The sequence below is a fragment of the Pyrgilauda ruficollis genome, unplaced genomic scaffold (assembly GCF_017590135.1).
Source record: "Pyrgilauda ruficollis isolate IOZ18807 unplaced genomic scaffold, ASM1759013v1 scaffold2, whole genome shotgun sequence".
Lineage (NCBI taxonomy): Eukaryota > Metazoa > Chordata > Aves > Passeriformes > Passeridae > Pyrgilauda > Pyrgilauda ruficollis.
The window spans coordinates 20192050-20210852 of record NW_024519206.1 but is presented as its reverse complement, the minus strand read 5'-3'; the positions used below and the strand labels follow the sequence as shown (position 1 = coordinate 20210852).

The following is an 18803-nucleotide window of genomic DNA, read 5'->3' as shown; positions in this document are numbered from 1 at the left end:
TATGGCTGAACAGTTGGTGTAGCAGGACATAGATAAGTACCTGTTTGCCTGCACTCACAGAAGGAGACTCATTCACCTCATTGCTCACCCTTCTGAGGGGACCATTCTGCTAAATTCTGTATTGTGGCAGAACATTTAGTGATATTTGATTTTCTGCTCAGCAAACATGATTTTTGCCTGGAGTAGTGAGAAGGGAGGAGGCTAAGGAAGGGTTTTGTTGTTACAGTTTCTTATATGTTTGGGGCAGCGGCAAGAGGGATGTTTTTAAAATCTGTTTTGTGAACAGAGTAGCACCTTGGACAGAGGAGCTTTCGCAACCCCAAACTGGAGCTCATCAGAGGAATGAAGTAGTAGCAGTGTGCAGATAAAAATGTGACAGCGTTTGTTTAGTTGAGTATAAGACTTTCCATTTTGTTAACAAGACAGTGAAATACTGTGTGTAAGCAGATTGGTTTGGCTTTGTTTCAACTGCTTCCTAGCCTGACTTCTGTGCAAAATTAAATCTGTTGTTTTTCTTTTACTTGTATTCAGCTTTGCATAGCACCGCTTGCTAGAAACATCACTTCTGTTTCCTCATGTTGTATTAACATGTGAGTACAGTTTGGTATAATGGAGAATTTTTGTTCTTTAGTATTTACTCTGCAAAGGAAGACCTTTTTATGTTATTTGTAAAAGAAGGATGCAAAGTCTACCTGATTTTTATTCTACCCTGAAATGCTATATCAGAACTGCTATGTCAGAAATGTTTTGCTCTGTGAGCTTATGCATGGAAGTCAGTTGTTAATTTAATTACAGTTAAAAATAAAGAAGAAGCTACAGGATTTTTCAAAATTCTGAAATGGAAGATGGCAGTAATTATTCTTGAAGGTGCATAAGGCTCTGGTTTCCATATTGCTCCAGTAGCACTTGAAAAAAAAATAATTCTTTCATAGTATTAATAGGCAGTGATGTTTGTGCATTATCAATTAAACCTCCAACAGCTAATAGACTTTAATTTCCTCACATATATTACCCTCTCCTCTGAGGGAGAGAGAAGATTCTGTACATAGTAGAGGCATTACAATAAAATGTTTGAGTTTCAAGAAGTCTTAAAAGTTGGCACTTAGAATTAATTTGATATAAAGATTTCTGAAAACTACCTAGGAGTTTTAGGTAAACACTGGTTTAAGATTTTCTGTTATATTGTTGCTGAAGAGTAGCTACAAAGCAAAAATCTGCTGCTGCTCTTTCCTACCATAACTCAGTATATTCAAAGTGTGTTGACTTTTCAAGTGTTTTTATTGAAGACTAGGTTAGGAAAAAATAACAACAAGGATACAAATACATTTGTAGTTGTTATTATTTCAAAAGGTATATGCAACATACTATGCATAGAAAGTAGAAGTAGATGGAACCTCAAGTCTTAGCGTGTTGGGTTTCACTAATGTGGGGTTGGACTAGCTGACCTTTGCAGGTCCCTTCCAACCCAAACTATTCTGTTATGATTCTGTGTTCTCTTGGCCCAGACAGATATCTTTTCCTCACCCTCAATTGTTTGGGCAAAAAGGATGAAGTCCTTGTGTCATAAATTATGGTCCTGTTTTTACTTCCTCACAGCTTTTTAAATAATACTGACTCTAATTTGGTTTAAATGTGTCAAGAACTCTGGATCTCCTATGGGGTAGGGTACATTTTACTAGGCAGCTATTTTGTACCCTTGCAAGTGGGTCATCCTGTTTGTAAACTGGTTGGTTTATGTATTACTAACTTCAGACTTCACTGATGCATCATTCTGGCTTTGCCTCGTGAAAGATGAGTGCTGCTCTCTTCATGCAGTAACTTGTACAGCACTGTTTAGTGTGTCAGTGATCCACCTGCCTGATCTTGATGTTTTGAAATGGGTGAGTATTTGCTAAGGACAAGAGAATAGACAGGCTTCCTCATGGATTAAATTCAAGTAGTTCTGTGATTGAAGGCTGAAATAACTGCTGTTTGTGCATATGTGTCCAGAGGTACTAATTTTACATCAAATCAATTTGTCTTGTGCTGTACTGGTAAAATTTCTTTCAGTATAGAGGGGAAAATAAAATTCCAGTTCTTACTTTGCCATAAGGTATTAATTTAACAGTGTTGAACTCCAGTTTATTTTAGGCATTTGGAAATACAAGGTTGGAGAGAAATTACATAACACAGAGCCATGACAAGTAAGGGACTTGTGGGAAGTATATTTCAAGTTTGCCTATATTGCTTAGCATAAGCACTTTGTAACAATAGTTGTCTAGGTATTATCATCTGTATAAGTATGGTTTAATTTAGACTCTTTAGGTGCATCTTTGATCAGGTGCAGAACCTTTTGCAACCACAGGTGTTTCTTAGACTTGTTGCAGCTACTTTAAGAACCGGTAGATACACACAGGAGATAGTAAAGTTTCCCAAATTCAAGCAAGTTGAAATCTTTATTGTTACCTGTGTGAATCAAACTCTAGTATGCAAAAGAACTTAGCTGGAAGTGATCTGTTCTGAGAAACTCAGAAAGCTCTTAAGTGCAACCCCTCATTAAAAGGAATAACAACTTTTGATTTGTCTTACCTATTGAGCCTTCTGCTGGCACGCATTAATTTAAGCTACCATTCAGAAAGGTAAAATAGCTCAATGAATCATACAGACATTGTTGGCAAAGTTTAAAGCAGCTTCATAACTTGTCAGAGCAGCAGTGAATAAAGTCTTCTCAGTTATTCATAGATGACAACTTTAAGAAGCTTGGATAAGTACAGAGGTGAGGGCAGAGGAGGAATTGTAATTCATCTATGGAGTGAGGCTTGAACTCTTCACTTTTTCATCAGAATTATTTAAAAGATATTCTTACAAGAGGAAAAGCTTGATGTATGACTAGCAAGTAGCACTGCTTTTCAATGGTTATTTAAAATTAGCTGTAATTGTTTGCTCAGGTACATCTTGATTTAATACAGGAGCTCACAAATGAACCATTAAATTGTGGAAAAGTTAAAGGGATACAAGTTAATTTTTCATTTAACTTCTCTATATTTAACTAGCCTTCAGACTTCAGTTCTGATCTTATTTCTCTCTCTCTTTCTCAAAATATATTTAATTTAAAATATGTTCATTCCATTGAGTAAAATCCCCACGGCACTTTAGACTAAGTCTTATGTTTTCCAGTATTAGTGAAAGACGAAAATAAAGCTAACCTCTAAATTGAAGACTTAGTGTGGCAATCTTGGGGATGTTATGTTAAGCAAATTCAAAATCAGTTCATCAAAGTATGATATCTCTGTTCTTTACAGTGGTTGTAGATGTAGTGTTTTTAATGTAGCCATAGTGACATCTGTAAGAGCATGGTCAGTTCTCTTTAAAGGGAAAATGTCGTTATGTTTAGTAGTGAAAGTTACTGCCCTTGAACTTTTTTGTTATGTGATTAAAAGCATGTGTTTAGATTCTTCCTCTGTAGGAGAGACTTGGGAAAAAAATGTTCTGTTTGACACAAAGTTAATAAAGTGCTTCTTAGGGACCTGGGATTAACCTTAATTTTATAAGCTGTGAGTGAGTTTCAAGAATTTTGTAATGTCTGTTACATACTCATCATTCTGCAGATTAGAGAAAAAAAGCAAACTGGCAAACCCCTGCTTTGTATCTGAATTCAGCTTGATTACTCTTTTGAACTGGAAAAAATGCACACAAAGTTTTCCAATTCTGAGACCTAGGACTACAAATGAAGTTTTTCAAGAAGGGTCTCTGGCAGTAGTTGTGGTGTTTACATTGTGCATATGCTGTAAGGTTCAGTGGTTATACAAGCTCCCTTTGGAGGAGAAAGAGCAGGAGTGAGTGGATCTGGATTGCATGCTTGTCTCTGTGCTATCCAAACACACACACGTGTATTGTCAGGCAGTGGGCTTACTATTTGTCACTTCTTTTTAAGATTTCTTGAGACCTGTAACAGAGAAAATATTCAAATAAACCAATTCATAAAAGCTGAGGTAACAGATTTGCCTTATTCGGTGTGCTTTTGAAATGAGAGAGTTCTGAACTGTAAGAGGAGCTTACTGTGAATTAAACTCTACTGTAGAAAAATTTTGTTACTACTTAGGTTGTAGTTGAAAGACTGAAATTGTTTGAGGTGTTTAACTACTCCTCAGCATATCCTTTTAAAGATGGGTATAAGAGCCTATTTCGATAGCATTGTCAGTAGCATAATTGCATTTATCAATAAGTAGAATTAATATTTGAAGCTGAAACATGCACTTAGAACAGATGGATGATTTGGGCAAAACCTGCTGTGTTTCAAAACTCCAGTGAGCTCAGTCACCCTGTTAGGATATGGTTTTCTTCTTGCCCCAGGTGCTTTTTAATATGTAACTGTGATTAAAGACTCAGTGGTATCTTACTTCTGTCTCTCCAGGTGAAGATGGAGCAGGTAAAACTAGCTTAATAGGAAAAATTCAAGGCATAGAGGAGTACAAAAAAGGAAGAGGAATGGAGTATTTGTATTTAAATGTTCATGATGAAGACCGTGATGGTGAGTCTGTATTTGTAACAATATCTTAAAACAGTTTGAAAGCAATGGTTCAGTAGTGTGATATTTGAAATGACAGTGGGATGGTTTTTGTGTCTTTATAGTATGCAGGAATCCAGCTTATGCCAGAAGTAATTTGTATCATAAGGAATTTTGTCTGTATAATTTCTTTGGTAGATACTGGGAATGACCACTTAAGTGGTAGAGGAGGAGAGGAACCTATCAAAAGAAAAAGCTAAAAGGAAAAGACCAGGGAAGCAGACTTAGCTGTAGCATTCTGAATAGATGTGTGTTCCTCAGGCCTAGAGGAGGGGGTGCCCAGGCTTCTATCTTCTATTTCAATTGCTGTGGCAAGTAGTTATCCTGAACTGACAGAGAAACCTTTGTCTTGCTGGCACACAATCTGCAAGACTACTGTCATCAACTCATGGGTAGGAAATTGTACACAATGCTAAAGGAGATTTAAAAAACAACAAGAAAACCCAAAAACTTGGTGAAGGTATGGTTAGAAAGGAAAAAGTATGTTTAAGATCCTGTTTAATATCCCAATACCTGGAGTTATAGGATGTGAATAAGGATATACTGAAAGCTTTAGAGAAAAATGGGAACTCTTGTGCATATTATAAAAAAATCCCAAACATGTTGAAGGAGAACTAGAAGTTGGCCCTTTTTTTTTTTTTTTTTTTCCCTGAAATCACCTGTTTTACTGACATTCATGTCTGGGTGTTGGTCTCAAAGATGGCTTTGAACCAGATTTAAGATGGTTGGGAGTTTGCTTTAAATGTCTTCCTCAGAACTTCTGTAATACGTAATAAAAATGTACCTGAAAGGAAATTTAGAATCAACATCTCTTCTTTTACTGCACAAGTGTTTGTGACTTTGTAGTATTGTGGTATTTTTGGGGGGAAAAACAGTGGGATTGTCTATGTGTATTGTGATTGTCCTTTTGCAAATTGGAAGAGTAAACTGTCTATTAAGTCAAACTCAATAATGAAAAACAGTTCTTCAGGTTTTTTGAGAGGCTGAGGTACATTCTATACTCTAAGAGTCAGCCAAGCATGTCAGATGGAGTTCTGAAGGGGAGATGGCAATCCTTGAGAGCTGAGCAGGCCAATGGCTGCAAAAAGATGACTGAGTTCACCCACTTTTCTCTTCGAAGCTGCATCTTGAAGAAAGCATTTTTCTACTCAAAAATGGTGGACAACTATCTTGAAAATGTTGGATGCTTTCTCTGGATCCTCCCTTTCACATAATGTATTTAAGATTTTCAGTTATCAGCCGTTAAACATCAGGGTTTGAAAGGCAAGGAGCTTGTCTCCCCACAAGCTGCAGATTGCTGTGTCATTATCTGTGTTCAGTGGACTGATAAAACATCATCTGCTTTCCTCCTTGTATTTTACATGTCCAAACAACATTCAATAGCCATTATGTAATGGTGTGTTTCAAGTAATTCTCATTAAATGTTTCTCCTTTTTTTGTAGACCAAACAAGGTGTAATGTATGGATTTTGGATGGTGACCTGTATCACAAAGGTCTTCTTAAATTTGCAATGGAGGCAAGCTCTCTAAAGGACACTCTAGTTATGTTGGTAGTAGACATGTCTAGACCTTGGACTGCACTGGATTCTTTACAAAAATGGGCAAGCGTTGTAAGAGAACATATTGACAAGTTAAAAATTCCTCCTGAAGAAATGAAAGAAATGGAGCAAAAATGTGAGTATTCTGCAAATACATGGGAATCCATTTAAATATGCTTAATGCTTTCTGCACCATTTAATCTCTCCACTGCAGTCTTTTTCATTCTTTGGAAGTGTTATTTAAAATTAGAACTTACCAAGCAAGTCTAGCTTCAGATAAGTCTCAAGTAGCTATGTGAACAGTACTAGTACTTCTTTCTAACAGAATAACAATGTAGGGGGAGAAAAAATTCATAATGAACACAACTGAAATTACAGTCTCGCTTTTTGTGTATTTTTCTAGGTAAGATTCACCAAGAAAAAAATAATTCTAAGCATTCAATTTTTAATTTATTTCTTTAAAGGCAGATCACTACATCAGCTTCTTAACTATTCCTGTAGTTAGCCAGTTAGAGAATCTAGGACATGTTCTGTGCCTACCAAAAGTGTAAATTTTGAGAGGATTTATGGTAGCATGGCCATGTCTGGGCCCTTTCCACTTGAAGAGTTTTATTGTAATTATTATTGATGTTAACAGAGCTATCTGTTTGTTGCTCTGTCATGTCTTGTCTTTTTAGTTTTAAACACGCAGAACACAAAGATCTTGCAGGGTTTCTTAAACTGGCTGACTGAACTCACATTATAGCTCCATATGACTTCTGAGCAACATTTTGCATTTCTCTTTGGGTAGTAGAATTTGAGTCTTTCCCATTCATCTCTCGGTGAATTACTACAAGGAAGAGATTTGAGAGAGCTGTGTGTTGAGATCAAATAGCATGATTAAACTTTCTTTTTAAGTCTGAAGTTGCACTCTAACTGGTACATTCTTAAGCAGTGAGTGCTTATGCTAATTTAGAAATGGAGGTTGTAGCTGTGCTGTGATGAAGTGGAATGTCAGGTGACAGTTGTAGATACTCTGGAATGGTATGGGGAATATTAGTTGTTCTGTTTGTCCCTTTAAGAGAGAGATTCTTCTAAGGGCAGTATCATCCTTGAGAATTGTATCTTCCACAAGAAGTTGTTTAGAGGAGCTGAGCTCTCTTGGATGTGTTTTTTGGTTTGGTTTTGGATGTTAGTGCATGTGTATTAAACATCCCCTCAAACACTTTCAGGATGGGATTTTGCTGGATGAAAGTAGGGATACAGTATCTGTATTATCAAAGGTATATAGCTGATAGTTTTGCTTCTTTACAGATTGAGTGAACAGAGTAGAGAAACTGTACAAAATCCAGAAAATATAAGCAATTAAATGGGTCAAGAAAAAAACATGTTACTCCATTTAGTTTTGTCTGTTTTGGTTTTCTGTCATCTGGTCTAATTCTTACAGATATAAGTAGTCTGACCAACACTGGTAACAGAGGCCCTGGACACAATCCAGATGTGACTGGAAGCTGGTTTTTGTTTTGATCCTGTTGTGAAGTGACTTCATGCATTGCTAGGCAGGCAGGAGCTTGACACTGCCAAAAAGGAGGGAGGGAACATTGCTTGCCTGGCTTTTGGCTATGGGATCCCACTAGATTCTTGTGTCAGGCTCAGTGTTCCTGAGAGCTGATTTAACTTGCTACCCGGACTGAAATCCACTGAGGGTTTGTGTGTGTAGTTTTCTGGAGGCATGCTGCTGTGTTTGTCTTCATTTCTAGCAGCTTAACTCCACTCAAAGACAGACCCTGCAAGGACTAGAAATGATACAGAAAGACATTTGTGGATACATAGCAGTAGTGTGTGAAGAGTTGAAATAGCTCTTCCTCTTCACTGAATTAATCCTTGTTTAATGAAATTGTGTTTCTAAGGAAGACCTGAGATAGTATTCCACAGTTTTGGAGCTGTGATATGCTAAATTAATCCTCCTTTTTACTGCTTTCCCTCCTTACATAAAGATTAGTGTGATCACACATTGGGAATTTTATGATCCACTGGAGGATTTATGCAATTATCCCAGGACAGGATATTATACAGGAAAGACACTGTAGAGTGACTAGCATATTGTGGTGAGAACTCAGGGTTTGAGATACATTCAGTTAATCTAAGAAGCTCTTTGGAGCAGACTTGAATTAGCAGCATTCCCTAAATTAGAGCCTGGGTTGACAGTTTGAGATCATAACCTGTGCATGTGCTTTTTGTTATTGTGAACTCCAAGATCCACAGAAAAATTGAATAATCTTCACCTAATATAATTTTTCCTCTAGGGTGTTGAAATAAGTTTTACTCTGTTAATTGCACAGATACTTTTCTAGGTATGAACTCAGAGGGCTTTAGTCAGTTTAGTGATGGTAGCAGTGGATTAACACAGAAGTGAGGGTGTTCTGCTGTAGTTGACTGCATGATGCAGCTGAGCTGCCTTGCTGCCTGACATCTTGTGCTGAATCAGGATGTGCTACTCGTGGAATAGTAGGCAGTGCTTTGGTTTGGTTTGGTAGGGCCTTGTTTCTGCTGTGTGGAACAGGACATGTGATGTGAAAAATACAGACATTTTATGCCTCACATGGCATCCCTGACTGTAGGAATAGTAAGTGACTGTGTAATTAGAGGCTTGGGCGTGTGCAGCAGAACATGACAAGGACCTGCAACAAGAATTAGGACAAAGGAAAGTTAAGAGTGTAACTTAACCTGCTTGCTACATTTTAAAGTAATATCTGATAATTTTAAAGCATGCCAAATGTTTAATACGCTATTAAGTAATTATAAAGCTAGTTAAAACTAGTGTTTATGTATTCTATTATTTTTTGTTTATACTACTGTTGAGTCACTGTGCAGAAAGTGAAGTGTGGACAAAGGGTCTGTAGGTAAAACCTGGTATACAGTAGCAGCTAAGCAGTTTGTGTGAGGCTTAATTCTGTTTATTCTGACAAACTGTTCCATTAACCTTGCCAAGAAGAATGGAAGGAAACTTATGTCCTTTAGGAAGCAGATCAAACAGTAATCCATAGTGGAAACTGCCTAGTGGTTTCACAATGATAAAAAAAATATGATTTCATGTTGTCCTTATGGGCAGTTTTATCTGATCATGTTCTTCTGGCTGCTGATCCAGCAGATCTCAAACTTCCTAGTTCTCCCTTGTGCTGCACAGAGCCAGCAGCTAGCTAGGACTAGGTGCATGCTCTGTTTTTTCAACACCAAGATGCAGAAGTACAGTGCTAGAGAATCAACTGTGCTAGAGATCAATGGCAGTGGAAATCATTGTTGAAATAATAAAGCAGCTGATGTTTTAATGTAACTTTTTTTACTTTCAGTGGTAAGAGACTTCCAGGAGTATATAGAACCAGGCGAGGATTTTCCAGCTTCTCCACAGAGAAGAAATACTTCATTACAGGAAGACAAAGATGACAGTGTGATTTTACCCCTGGGTGCAGATACACTAACATGTAACTTAGGCATTCCAGTAGTAGTAGTTTGTACAAAGGTTTGTTTCACGTTTTAGGTTTTTGCATATTTTATTGAAGTAACTCTCTCTTGTGGATTGGGGTGGGAAACACATGGTTATTAAGTTGTTCTGAATACCTCACTTAAGAACTCCTTAAAAGTATTTAATATTGAAGGTTGGCTATCTTCTGGAACCCATTATTTAATGTTATTTTGGAATTACCTTTTTGTTTAGTTCTACCAATTTTCAAGGAATTGAGAAATACCTCAGACCTAGTTTTGCTCACAGAAATGAGCTAGTCAGTAAGCAACAAGAATTCCCCTTGATTTCCACAGTCCTCCATATTCTGAAAATAGTGGGTTTTCCTAATATTTCTGATATTTTTCTGAAGATAAACTTCTTTGAGAGATGTAGTTAGTGAAGCACTGCACTTTTAACTTTTCTCAGTTCTTAGGGTGTTTATGTGATCTGTTTTGGTTTCTGTTAGATATGTAACCATATTAAAGAAAACAATGGTGTGGTTCTCCTGTGGCTATTTTTTATCTGGTTTTGTTGGCTTATTCCCCCCAGCTCCTCAGTTCTCATTGGCATTAAGCATACTGCTTCTGCAGCCTCTGTGGCCCCCAAGGAAGGCATAAACCTTTTGATGCATATGCTGTTCCTTCTCTGGAAGGCTAACCCTTTCACTTGAGCAGCATTTTTTTTCCCACCTGCTAGTTTCCCTTCTATTCTTTTCTCCACCCCCACACCTTTTTTCTTTTTCTGCTTCCATATTCCTTGCTTTTGCCTCCGTTTGCAAAGAGTAGTTAGTAACTGGAAAACTAACTAGTTAGTAACTGGATTAAAAAACACTGTCTTTAATGCCACAGTGTGTAAAAAATGGTGATATCATTTAGTGGTAAGTTTTCAACAGAGATTTTAAGTGTGCATTGGAGTGGGGAGGGAGAGTGAATGAAAAGTTCCAGTTACTTGAATTCTCAAGTTATGCTGACTCCATACACATCCAGTTATATATTATTAAAACGCAAAAGGTTAAATTGTGCTTTGAAACTATTTTAGCAGGTTTTTGTTTTCCTCTGCACTGTCCCACCCCACTCCATCTCCCTTTCCCCTTGTGAACTGGATGTGTAGCAGCACTGCTATTTTAGCAGATGACTGAAAGCAGTGTATTAATTCTGTGTTTATTTTGACAGTGTGATGCCATCAGTGTTCTGGAAAAAGAGCATGACTACAGAGATGAACACTTCGACTTCATTCAGTCACATATCAGACGGTTTTGCTTACAATGTATCCTTTAACACATCACAAAGATGATATAATTACTTAAGTCAATGTTTATATTAATTATGACAAGCTTAAAAGAATATTTGTGTCTCCACCAAAGTAGGATGCAGCTCTTTTACTGTAGCTTGCAGTCTGCTTCAGCTACCCCTAAGGGCAACATTGAATTAAATTTTTCGGTTTTCTTGTATCTTTTTTTTACAGACCTACTAGAGTTTCTAGTATGTCCCCTTACCATGAATTTCCTTATTGCCTCCATTTCCATATTTAGGAAATCAGTTCTCAGAACAGAACATCTTAGCTGACAAGCTCCCTAAAATAACAACAAGATAATTCAATTAAGTATGATCTTGCTCCAGATGCACATAAGGCATGTTATTAATTTTATCCCAAATATGCAGTCTCCTCCGTGTTCAGTAATTCTACAGGATGAGGTTAGGATGGAAGGAAAGGTGTGTGAATTGCTATAGGCAAGGTCCACTGACTTTCCTTGTATTGGTACAGAGACAATGCACAGAAGTTGTGCTCTTGTTATTTTTAAAGTTCATTTTTTTGGAAGAAGTGTATAAAATACTGTCTAGTGTTGTTTAGTCTGTTAGACGTGCTGAGATCTAGATTATAGATTCCAGTAACATGCCTACATTTTGTCATCATTTGTGCTGTGGTGAAGGGAAGTTTAAATGCTACTGGAAGGACAGCAGGTGATGAATGGAAAAATTAGTTCAAGAGCCAGAGACTTCAGTTGAAATGGCACTTGCTTCAAAGGGCTTCAAAGACCTAATTTTTCAAGATGGAATTATGTAGTAACTCTTGTGTGTGGCGGAAGAACATAAAATAGTAGGGATTGGTCTCCATAACTGCATATGCCATATACAACTTGAAATTCCATTCTAAATTTCACAGAATAGGAATCAGACCCCATTATATAAGTTTCTTCTAGGATTTGAATTGCAGGCATGTAGAAATAAATTAGGCAATTTGGTATTTTTATAATCCCAAAGAAAAAATTTCTTTTTTATTAATCCTGTGCATATAATGTGTTAATTTGATAGCGAACCATGCTAGAATACTAAGCAGTCTCTTGGTCTCTTAGTAACTGATACATAGTAAACTAATTTGCCTTCATTTCCTTTAAAAGCAGATCACTGTATAATGTAAGAGTTTGTTCCCCTAATTAAAAAAACCCAGATGGGAAAGTGGAAGATCTTTGGCATTTTTGAAGCTGCTAGTGTTAGTGCTGCAGTGATTGCAGGGTGGGATAATGAGAACATATAAGGATATGGCATGAGAATTTTTGTTCACTAAATTGTTTCACTACAATGCCTGGTTTTAAAGGCATTGTAGTGAAACCATTGGTACTGGGGGGCTTTGAAAGCGAGAAGAGCCTCTCTTTTACATGAAAATCAATAGCTGAGCTGGCCTAAAACAAATGCAGGAAAAAAGAAAGATTTATTTAAATTACTTAATAGCTTATTTCAGAATGAAATGTTGGTAAGTTACTTGACCTGTTTTGCTTTGGTTTTGTAGTCCCTTTCAAAATTCTACAAAGCAGCTGACTATTTTTTGATAGTTTAAAGGTTACTTCATTTTCTTTTACTAGCCACTAAACTGAGTTTTCTTTAACATGTTTATTCAGATGGGGCAGCACTTATTTACACTTCAGTAAAAGAAAACAAAAACATTGATTTAGTGTATAAATATATAGTCCAGAAGTTGTACGGATTTCCTTTCAATGTTCCAGCTGTTGTTGTGGAAAAAGATGCGGTATTTATGTAAGTTACCTGCACTATTTTGTGTTTGACTACAAAATTTATCTGTGCAATACTGTAAAGCAGCATTTAGAGCCTTTTTTGGTTTATGCTTTTTAAAGTTCCATGTAACATTCTCATGAGTTGGAATTTGGTGAGGGCCAGTGGATGAAGGTTAAAAACACTCACTGCTCCAAAGGGAAACGTTAAGCCCAGAGATTTTCCTTTTCTCTGTCATGTTTAACCAGTCTCTGCCTACTTGTTTGTACTGATCAATAATCAGCTTGCATAGGAGAATGGCCACTGTGACAGCTTTGCTGGCTGTCAGTTGGGTGCAGGTCAGGAGTGCCTGCAAGAATAGACTGAAGGAGCAATAGAATTTTAAGCCAAATAATTCTTTCTCTAGTCCTGCAGGTTGGGATAATGACAAGAAGATAGGAATATTGCATGAGAACTTCCAGACACTAAAAGCAGATGACAATTTTGAAGATATCATAACAAAACCACCAGTCAGAAAGGTACACTGAGATGTCTTTGCATTTAACTGCTTTGCTATTTATTTGCCTGCAGTTTTTTTCTCTTTCATTGAGACTATGCTTCCAGCTTATCAAAAGTGTGATGTACCATGGTGGGGGGGAGAGGGGATGGTGGTGTTCTTATTTTGTTCTTAAAGTTGCTCTTAACAAAAAAGATCTTGATGTGTTTTTGTTCTGTATAGCTCTTCTACACCTTTTGTTCTTCCACTGTTACATTGTTCAAGACTAAAAATACACTTGTTTTGCTTTTAAGGCATATTTGGTATTGAAAAGCCTAAACATGATTGACCTGTTTTTCAGGTTGAGTTGGTTTTTTTTTTAAGAACATTTAATTTTGCTCTGAGTTGTTCATAACTTCATAATACTTTCTGTTTCTTTTGGAGTATTTAAAATAAGAAAGCTTGAGACAGTGTAAAATCAAAAATAAACATGTGCAAACAGCTTCTACATATATTCACTATATTTTCCATTGTACTATCTAACAAAAGGCCTTGATAGAATGACCTGTAAATATACGTTTGTTGAACAAAATGCCTGCAGCAGTGGACTCCCATGCTCTCAGAGGTTATTGAAGGCAAATATTTCTATGGCTTTTTTCTAACAAAGCTAAGGTTTTGTGACTGATCTTATTTTCAAGTGGGAATTATTTTAATGGAGAAAACTAATACTATGTCCTTTCTGAAATCTTTAGGGAAAATATTAAGACATTTTAAATAGGTATCCAAGGAAAATATAACTGACAATACTTCGTTTTGCATGGCTATAAACTTCAGGTTTGGATTATAAACTTTGATACAGATATTTGCCATGCTTGCTTGGGCAAAATTTTCAATGAGCTTATCTGGGGGGAGATTGCTTTCAATTTGATGCATAGAACTGGGATCTGAGATGTCTGTGTCCAGTTCCTGCACCAGTGTGATGCAGCACAGGTGAAGAGTCATGTGTGCCATAGTTACCTATAAAGTAATACTGACATGAGGCCTCAATAAATTAGAGACAATGGGCATGATGCAGAGTGTGTGCATCCATGAATGTTTCTTACTTATCCTGAGACCCCTGAATATGCCTTGTAACCATTAACTTAATTCCTTTTTACTGAACAATTAAATGAGCTTTTTAGTGGGTCTTTTTACAAATCTATCTACAGCTTTATGCCTAACAGGTCAAAGGAGTTAATGATAATTCTATTTCACTTCTAATTAACTTGGCCTAAATAGAATCATAAGGCAGCGGTCTTAAATATGAAAAATGTGATATGCAGCAATCATAGTATTTTAGACATGTACTTCATTATTGAATGTTTTGGTCATATTCACCAGCAGATAAAAAAACCTCCTTTCTTTCTTTTAGTCAAATTTATGGTCATGTTTTTGTATTGCAGTTTGTTCATGAAAAAGAAATTGTAGCAGAGGATGACCAAGTGTTTCTTATGAAGCAGCAGGTAATTTTCTGTCTATAAAACAAGGAAACGAAACAAGAGTTTCGTTTAACAACATTCCCATTACAAATTTGGGATTGTATTCTTAGTCACTATAATATCTAACACTTCATGTGTATGTTTGTTTTTTTGCAGTCACAGTTGGCTAAACAACCACCTACTGCTGCAGGAAGGCCAGTGGTTAGTAACAAAAATTTTAAATACCATCACATGAAAATCATTAACTTTTATATATTTAGAGGGTTACTTTTATCTGCTTTGTCAAATATTGTTTCATCAAACTGTTTTTAACTTCATAGTATTTAAAGACTCACAGTGCTCTCAAATTATGACACTCCACAGTGAGTCACGACAACTTGTATTGACAGCGAGGGCTGAAGGTCCTGGCTTTCCTTTTTGTATGTTAGAATGCATTTATGCCCAGAGGCATGTAGATTTTCAGGTTTCTCATGGGGATGAAATTAAAATCTTCTCTTGTGCTTTAGTTACACCAAAGTTAATAGTTTTAACAATGTTCTATGAGTTTGAAAAAACTTGTACACAATCAGCAAAATCTAATCCTGTGTCATTTCAAGTGTATGAGGTACTACATTTAAAATACAAAAGCTTAGGAGGTGTGAGAAATAACAAAATGCTTCATTTAATCTATTCTTACACTTCAGGTTTATTGTTCTGTTGTTTTTTGGTTTTGTTTTTTTTTTTTTTAATAGGATGCCTCACCAAGAGTTCCTGGTGGATCTCCTAGGACACCAAATAGATCTGTAACATCGAATGTTGCCAGTGTTACACCTATCCCCACTGGGTCAAAAAAGATTGATCCCAATATGAAAGGTACTTTTCCTTGTGAGAGCACAAATGCAGCTGGAGAAGCAAAATAATTGCTTTGCCTGCTTGCTTTAATGTGCTTATTTAGATTTATTAACACACTAAATCAGTATTTACTTAGAAAATCTGTGATGGTTTTGTGTTGTGGTTTTTCTTTCCTTCTTCCCCTTGTAGCTGGAGCTACATCTGAAGGAGTCCTGGCTAACTTCTTCAATAGTCTCCTGAGCAAGAAAACTGGTTCTCCTGGTGGCCCTGGTGGCAGTCCAGGGGGAGGTGGCACTGGAGGTGCTGGCAGCAACTTACCACCATCAGCAAAAAAGTCAGGTATGATTAATGACATTAAAGATTGACTCAATCTAAATTGAGTGATGGATTGTTCCTGTTAGTATAGTTTATCAAAAGTATAAATACTGCTATATTTAACTGAATGCTATATATATATGTATGTGCTTTTCTATTCTATTCTATATGGCTTTTTGCTTGTGTTTTCACAGCCCTTTAGTATTGCCTTTTTGTGGCTTTCAGAGGAGCAAAGAAAAAAATCTTCATGTAGTTGTTTAAGCATGAATTGTGTCTACATGAGTTCCCCATTTTTTCCCTTTGTTTCCACCATTCCAATGAAATTACTGATGCCATAAGCCTCTTCTAGTCTTAATTAAATAGGTTAGGACTGTATTTTAAGCTGATTCTTTTTGACAATACTGTCAGTATTAAAATAGCTTTAAATTTTCTTTCACTAGAGTTCTAGCTCTGATGTGATAAGCACTCTGAGTTTGGTGACAGCCTGTAAAAACACTTACGTGTTTTCTTTTGACAGCTGTTTATATATGAGGCAATTAATAATTATTATTAATCTAGAAATGTTTAATAGTGACTGTGCTAAAGCTAGATGCAGGACTACACTGTCATTTCTTGCTATTCCAATTTAAAATGTTTCTGTATTACTTTAGATCATGTGTACACAGACACCTTCCCTCCCTGCTTCCCCAGAGGTTAATAATGCTGCACTTAGGGGAAAATGCTGGTCATTCTTGGGTACTTCACACTTCCCACTAACATTTTGTGTAGATTAACCTTGAATTTTTTTTCGCCTGTGCACACTTCCCTTCTCTAAGTGCAACGCTCAGTTGGCTGAGCAAAGTTTGAGTGCTTCCTAATGTGCTGTAGGCAAAGTCAGCAGTGCCAGTTTGAACAGCATATGGAGATTGTTCAAACAAATGCAGCTGACGCAATCTGAGGCACAGAGAGCACCCACTGAAAAATCCTGTGGGGAGTGGCTGGCAGCAGGTTTGGATGATGCCAAGCAAACAGAGGCAGCACTCGAGAAAAGTGTTCTGTCTGGGGCTGTGGCAGCAACTTCAAGGACAAAATTTAATTATTAAGGAGCAAAACAGTTTTCAGATATTTCCTTCTATGCAACAAATAAAGGGTTAGGGTTATAGACAGTTTAACAACAGAAATGACTATGTTTTCAAGGAATTACCATAAATACGAACAAATTTGGCTTAGATGTGGCCTCTTCACCTTCCTCAGTGTTTGCTGTCTGTATTTAGTGATATCTGTGTCACTCACTCTTCAAATCTGAAAACTGTCTGTTAAGACAGTAGTTTGGGATTTGAGAATTACTTTTTCTTCAGCAGCTTTGGGAAATTCCTCTGCTTAGTAGTTAGAATGTTAGCTGCTTTGATTCTAATACAGTATTATCTTTTGTTAAATTATTTGAAGAGCAGCAAAGTACGTCTCGCCAAAATTACCTTTATGGGTAGTTCCTGTTAATTTGCATTTTTAGAAAGGATGCTGGGACACTGCCACAACTGCACATGTCAGAACATTCTTTTGCAGATGCTGTGCACTCTTGTCATAGGGTTGGAGTCCTAATACTCTACTGCCTTTTCCCATGTTGTGTCCTGCATTCTTGCTATAGAACATAGTGGGATAGAAACCTAGACTGAGGAGTAGGAATTAAAGGGTGGGGGGAAGTGGTGTGTTTTGAGCTTGAATTAGGTTAGAATGTGGCTGCACAAATGTTTGTGCCAGTTCAAGTTAGGGAGGAGATAAGTGGGTGAGAAGAGAAAGGGATTTGCCATCTGCAGGTCTGTGTGCACCCATGAGCACTTGTGTCAGGTTTATGCTGATCAAGTACACAAATCTGGCTTTGCTGGGCTTGGTGAAAGCCCTGATTTTTACATTCAGCATTATTTCAAATACAAATTATATAGAAAATTGTGTAGAAGTAGTCATAACTGCTAGTCTTAATAGTCTTCTGTATTTTATACTTTAACTCTTTAGAAATATGAAAGGATAGGACTTTCTCTCTACTGTTTCCTTTCTGTTTCTTTTGGGTTTTGGCCTTATGCCTTAACTGTGCACCTAAAGCATGCAGTAACAATTACTAGGATTTTTCTGATTTGAGAATTGAAGGTACCATAGGCTTTTCATAAACATGACGGAATGATATACAATTTTTTTTGTAGGTCAGAAGCCAGTTTTAACAGATGTTCAGGCAGAATTGGACAGAATTTCACGAAAACCTGAAATGGTCTCTCCTACATCATCTACATCTCCCACAGAAGGTGAAGCATCTTGAAGACACCAAATAAAACCAATTGTTCAGTTTTCTGGGATAATTCAAACTTGCCTCTGCCTCTTCCTTCAGTGACTGGAACTAAAGAACTGAAATACCTTTCAGAACACAAACCATTGATGTCTGTCTTTCTTTTATATGTGTTGCCCAGCTTTACAAAAGGGAGCTGTACAGATGGAAAACAGTTATCACATTGTGCAGGAGCACTGCTCACAGTGCAAAAACAGTAAATTAATTTTTTTTTTCTGGGTTTTGTTGAAAAGTCAGTGTAATTCTGTAAAATTGCAAATATGTCCACTTAAGTGATAGGGGTTGCTTAGAGCAGGAAAACTGATACACACCACAGGCACTTAATTTATATTGATTTCCCAATCTGTTAGTTAAGTTTAATACTATCTTAAATAGATTAACCTCTACATGAGAGAACTACTGCTAGTTTTTGAAAGAGAAAAATAATTGCACAAATCCATAATAGCAACAAACTCCAGTTATACTTAAACACGTCATTGGGAATATGGTTAAAAAAATCTGGTTCATCTCCACTGAAGTTTACACTGCACTCAAAAACCCATGCAAAAATTCATTCTAGGTATAAGACTCAATTAGTGGCCGGGTTGTTTTTCTGTTTATTCCTCTTTGATTAATTGCAGACACTGAATAAAAGATGTATAAAGAAAAAGCAGAGGTTAAATGTACAGAATATCAGTATCCAGATTTGTCTATATATATATGGCTCAGCCTTAATGTCCCCCACTATGTTTCCCACACTACTTATGGTTTAAAATTGGTCATCAAAACTGTAATCAGTTAATAAAGTATTCTCTGCATTCAAATTTAAATAACTTTCA

At 36.7% G+C, this 18803-nt stretch overlaps 1 protein-coding gene across 1 annotated transcript in view; it reads left to right on the top strand.

Annotated features, from left to right (window-relative positions):
* DYNC1LI1 (dynein cytoplasmic 1 light intermediate chain 1) overlaps positions 1–18803 on the top strand; it is a 25816-nt gene extending 7013 nt beyond the window's left edge. The window contains exons 3-13 of the mRNA XM_041466339.1: positions 4394–4510; positions 5989–6219; positions 9413–9582; positions 10737–10830; positions 12461–12596; positions 12979–13090; positions 14490–14549; positions 14682–14726; positions 15257–15377; positions 15546–15695; positions 17846–18803. Coding sequence (XP_041322273.1) covers positions 4394–4510; positions 5989–6219; positions 9413–9582; positions 10737–10830; positions 12461–12596; positions 12979–13090; positions 14490–14549; positions 14682–14726; positions 15257–15377; positions 15546–15695; positions 17846–17958 — 1349 coding nt within the window. The 3' untranslated portion in view covers positions 17959–18803. The remainder of the gene's footprint in view (positions 1–4393; positions 4511–5988; positions 6220–9412; positions 9583–10736; positions 10831–12460; positions 12597–12978; positions 13091–14489; positions 14550–14681; positions 14727–15256; positions 15378–15545; positions 15696–17845) is intronic.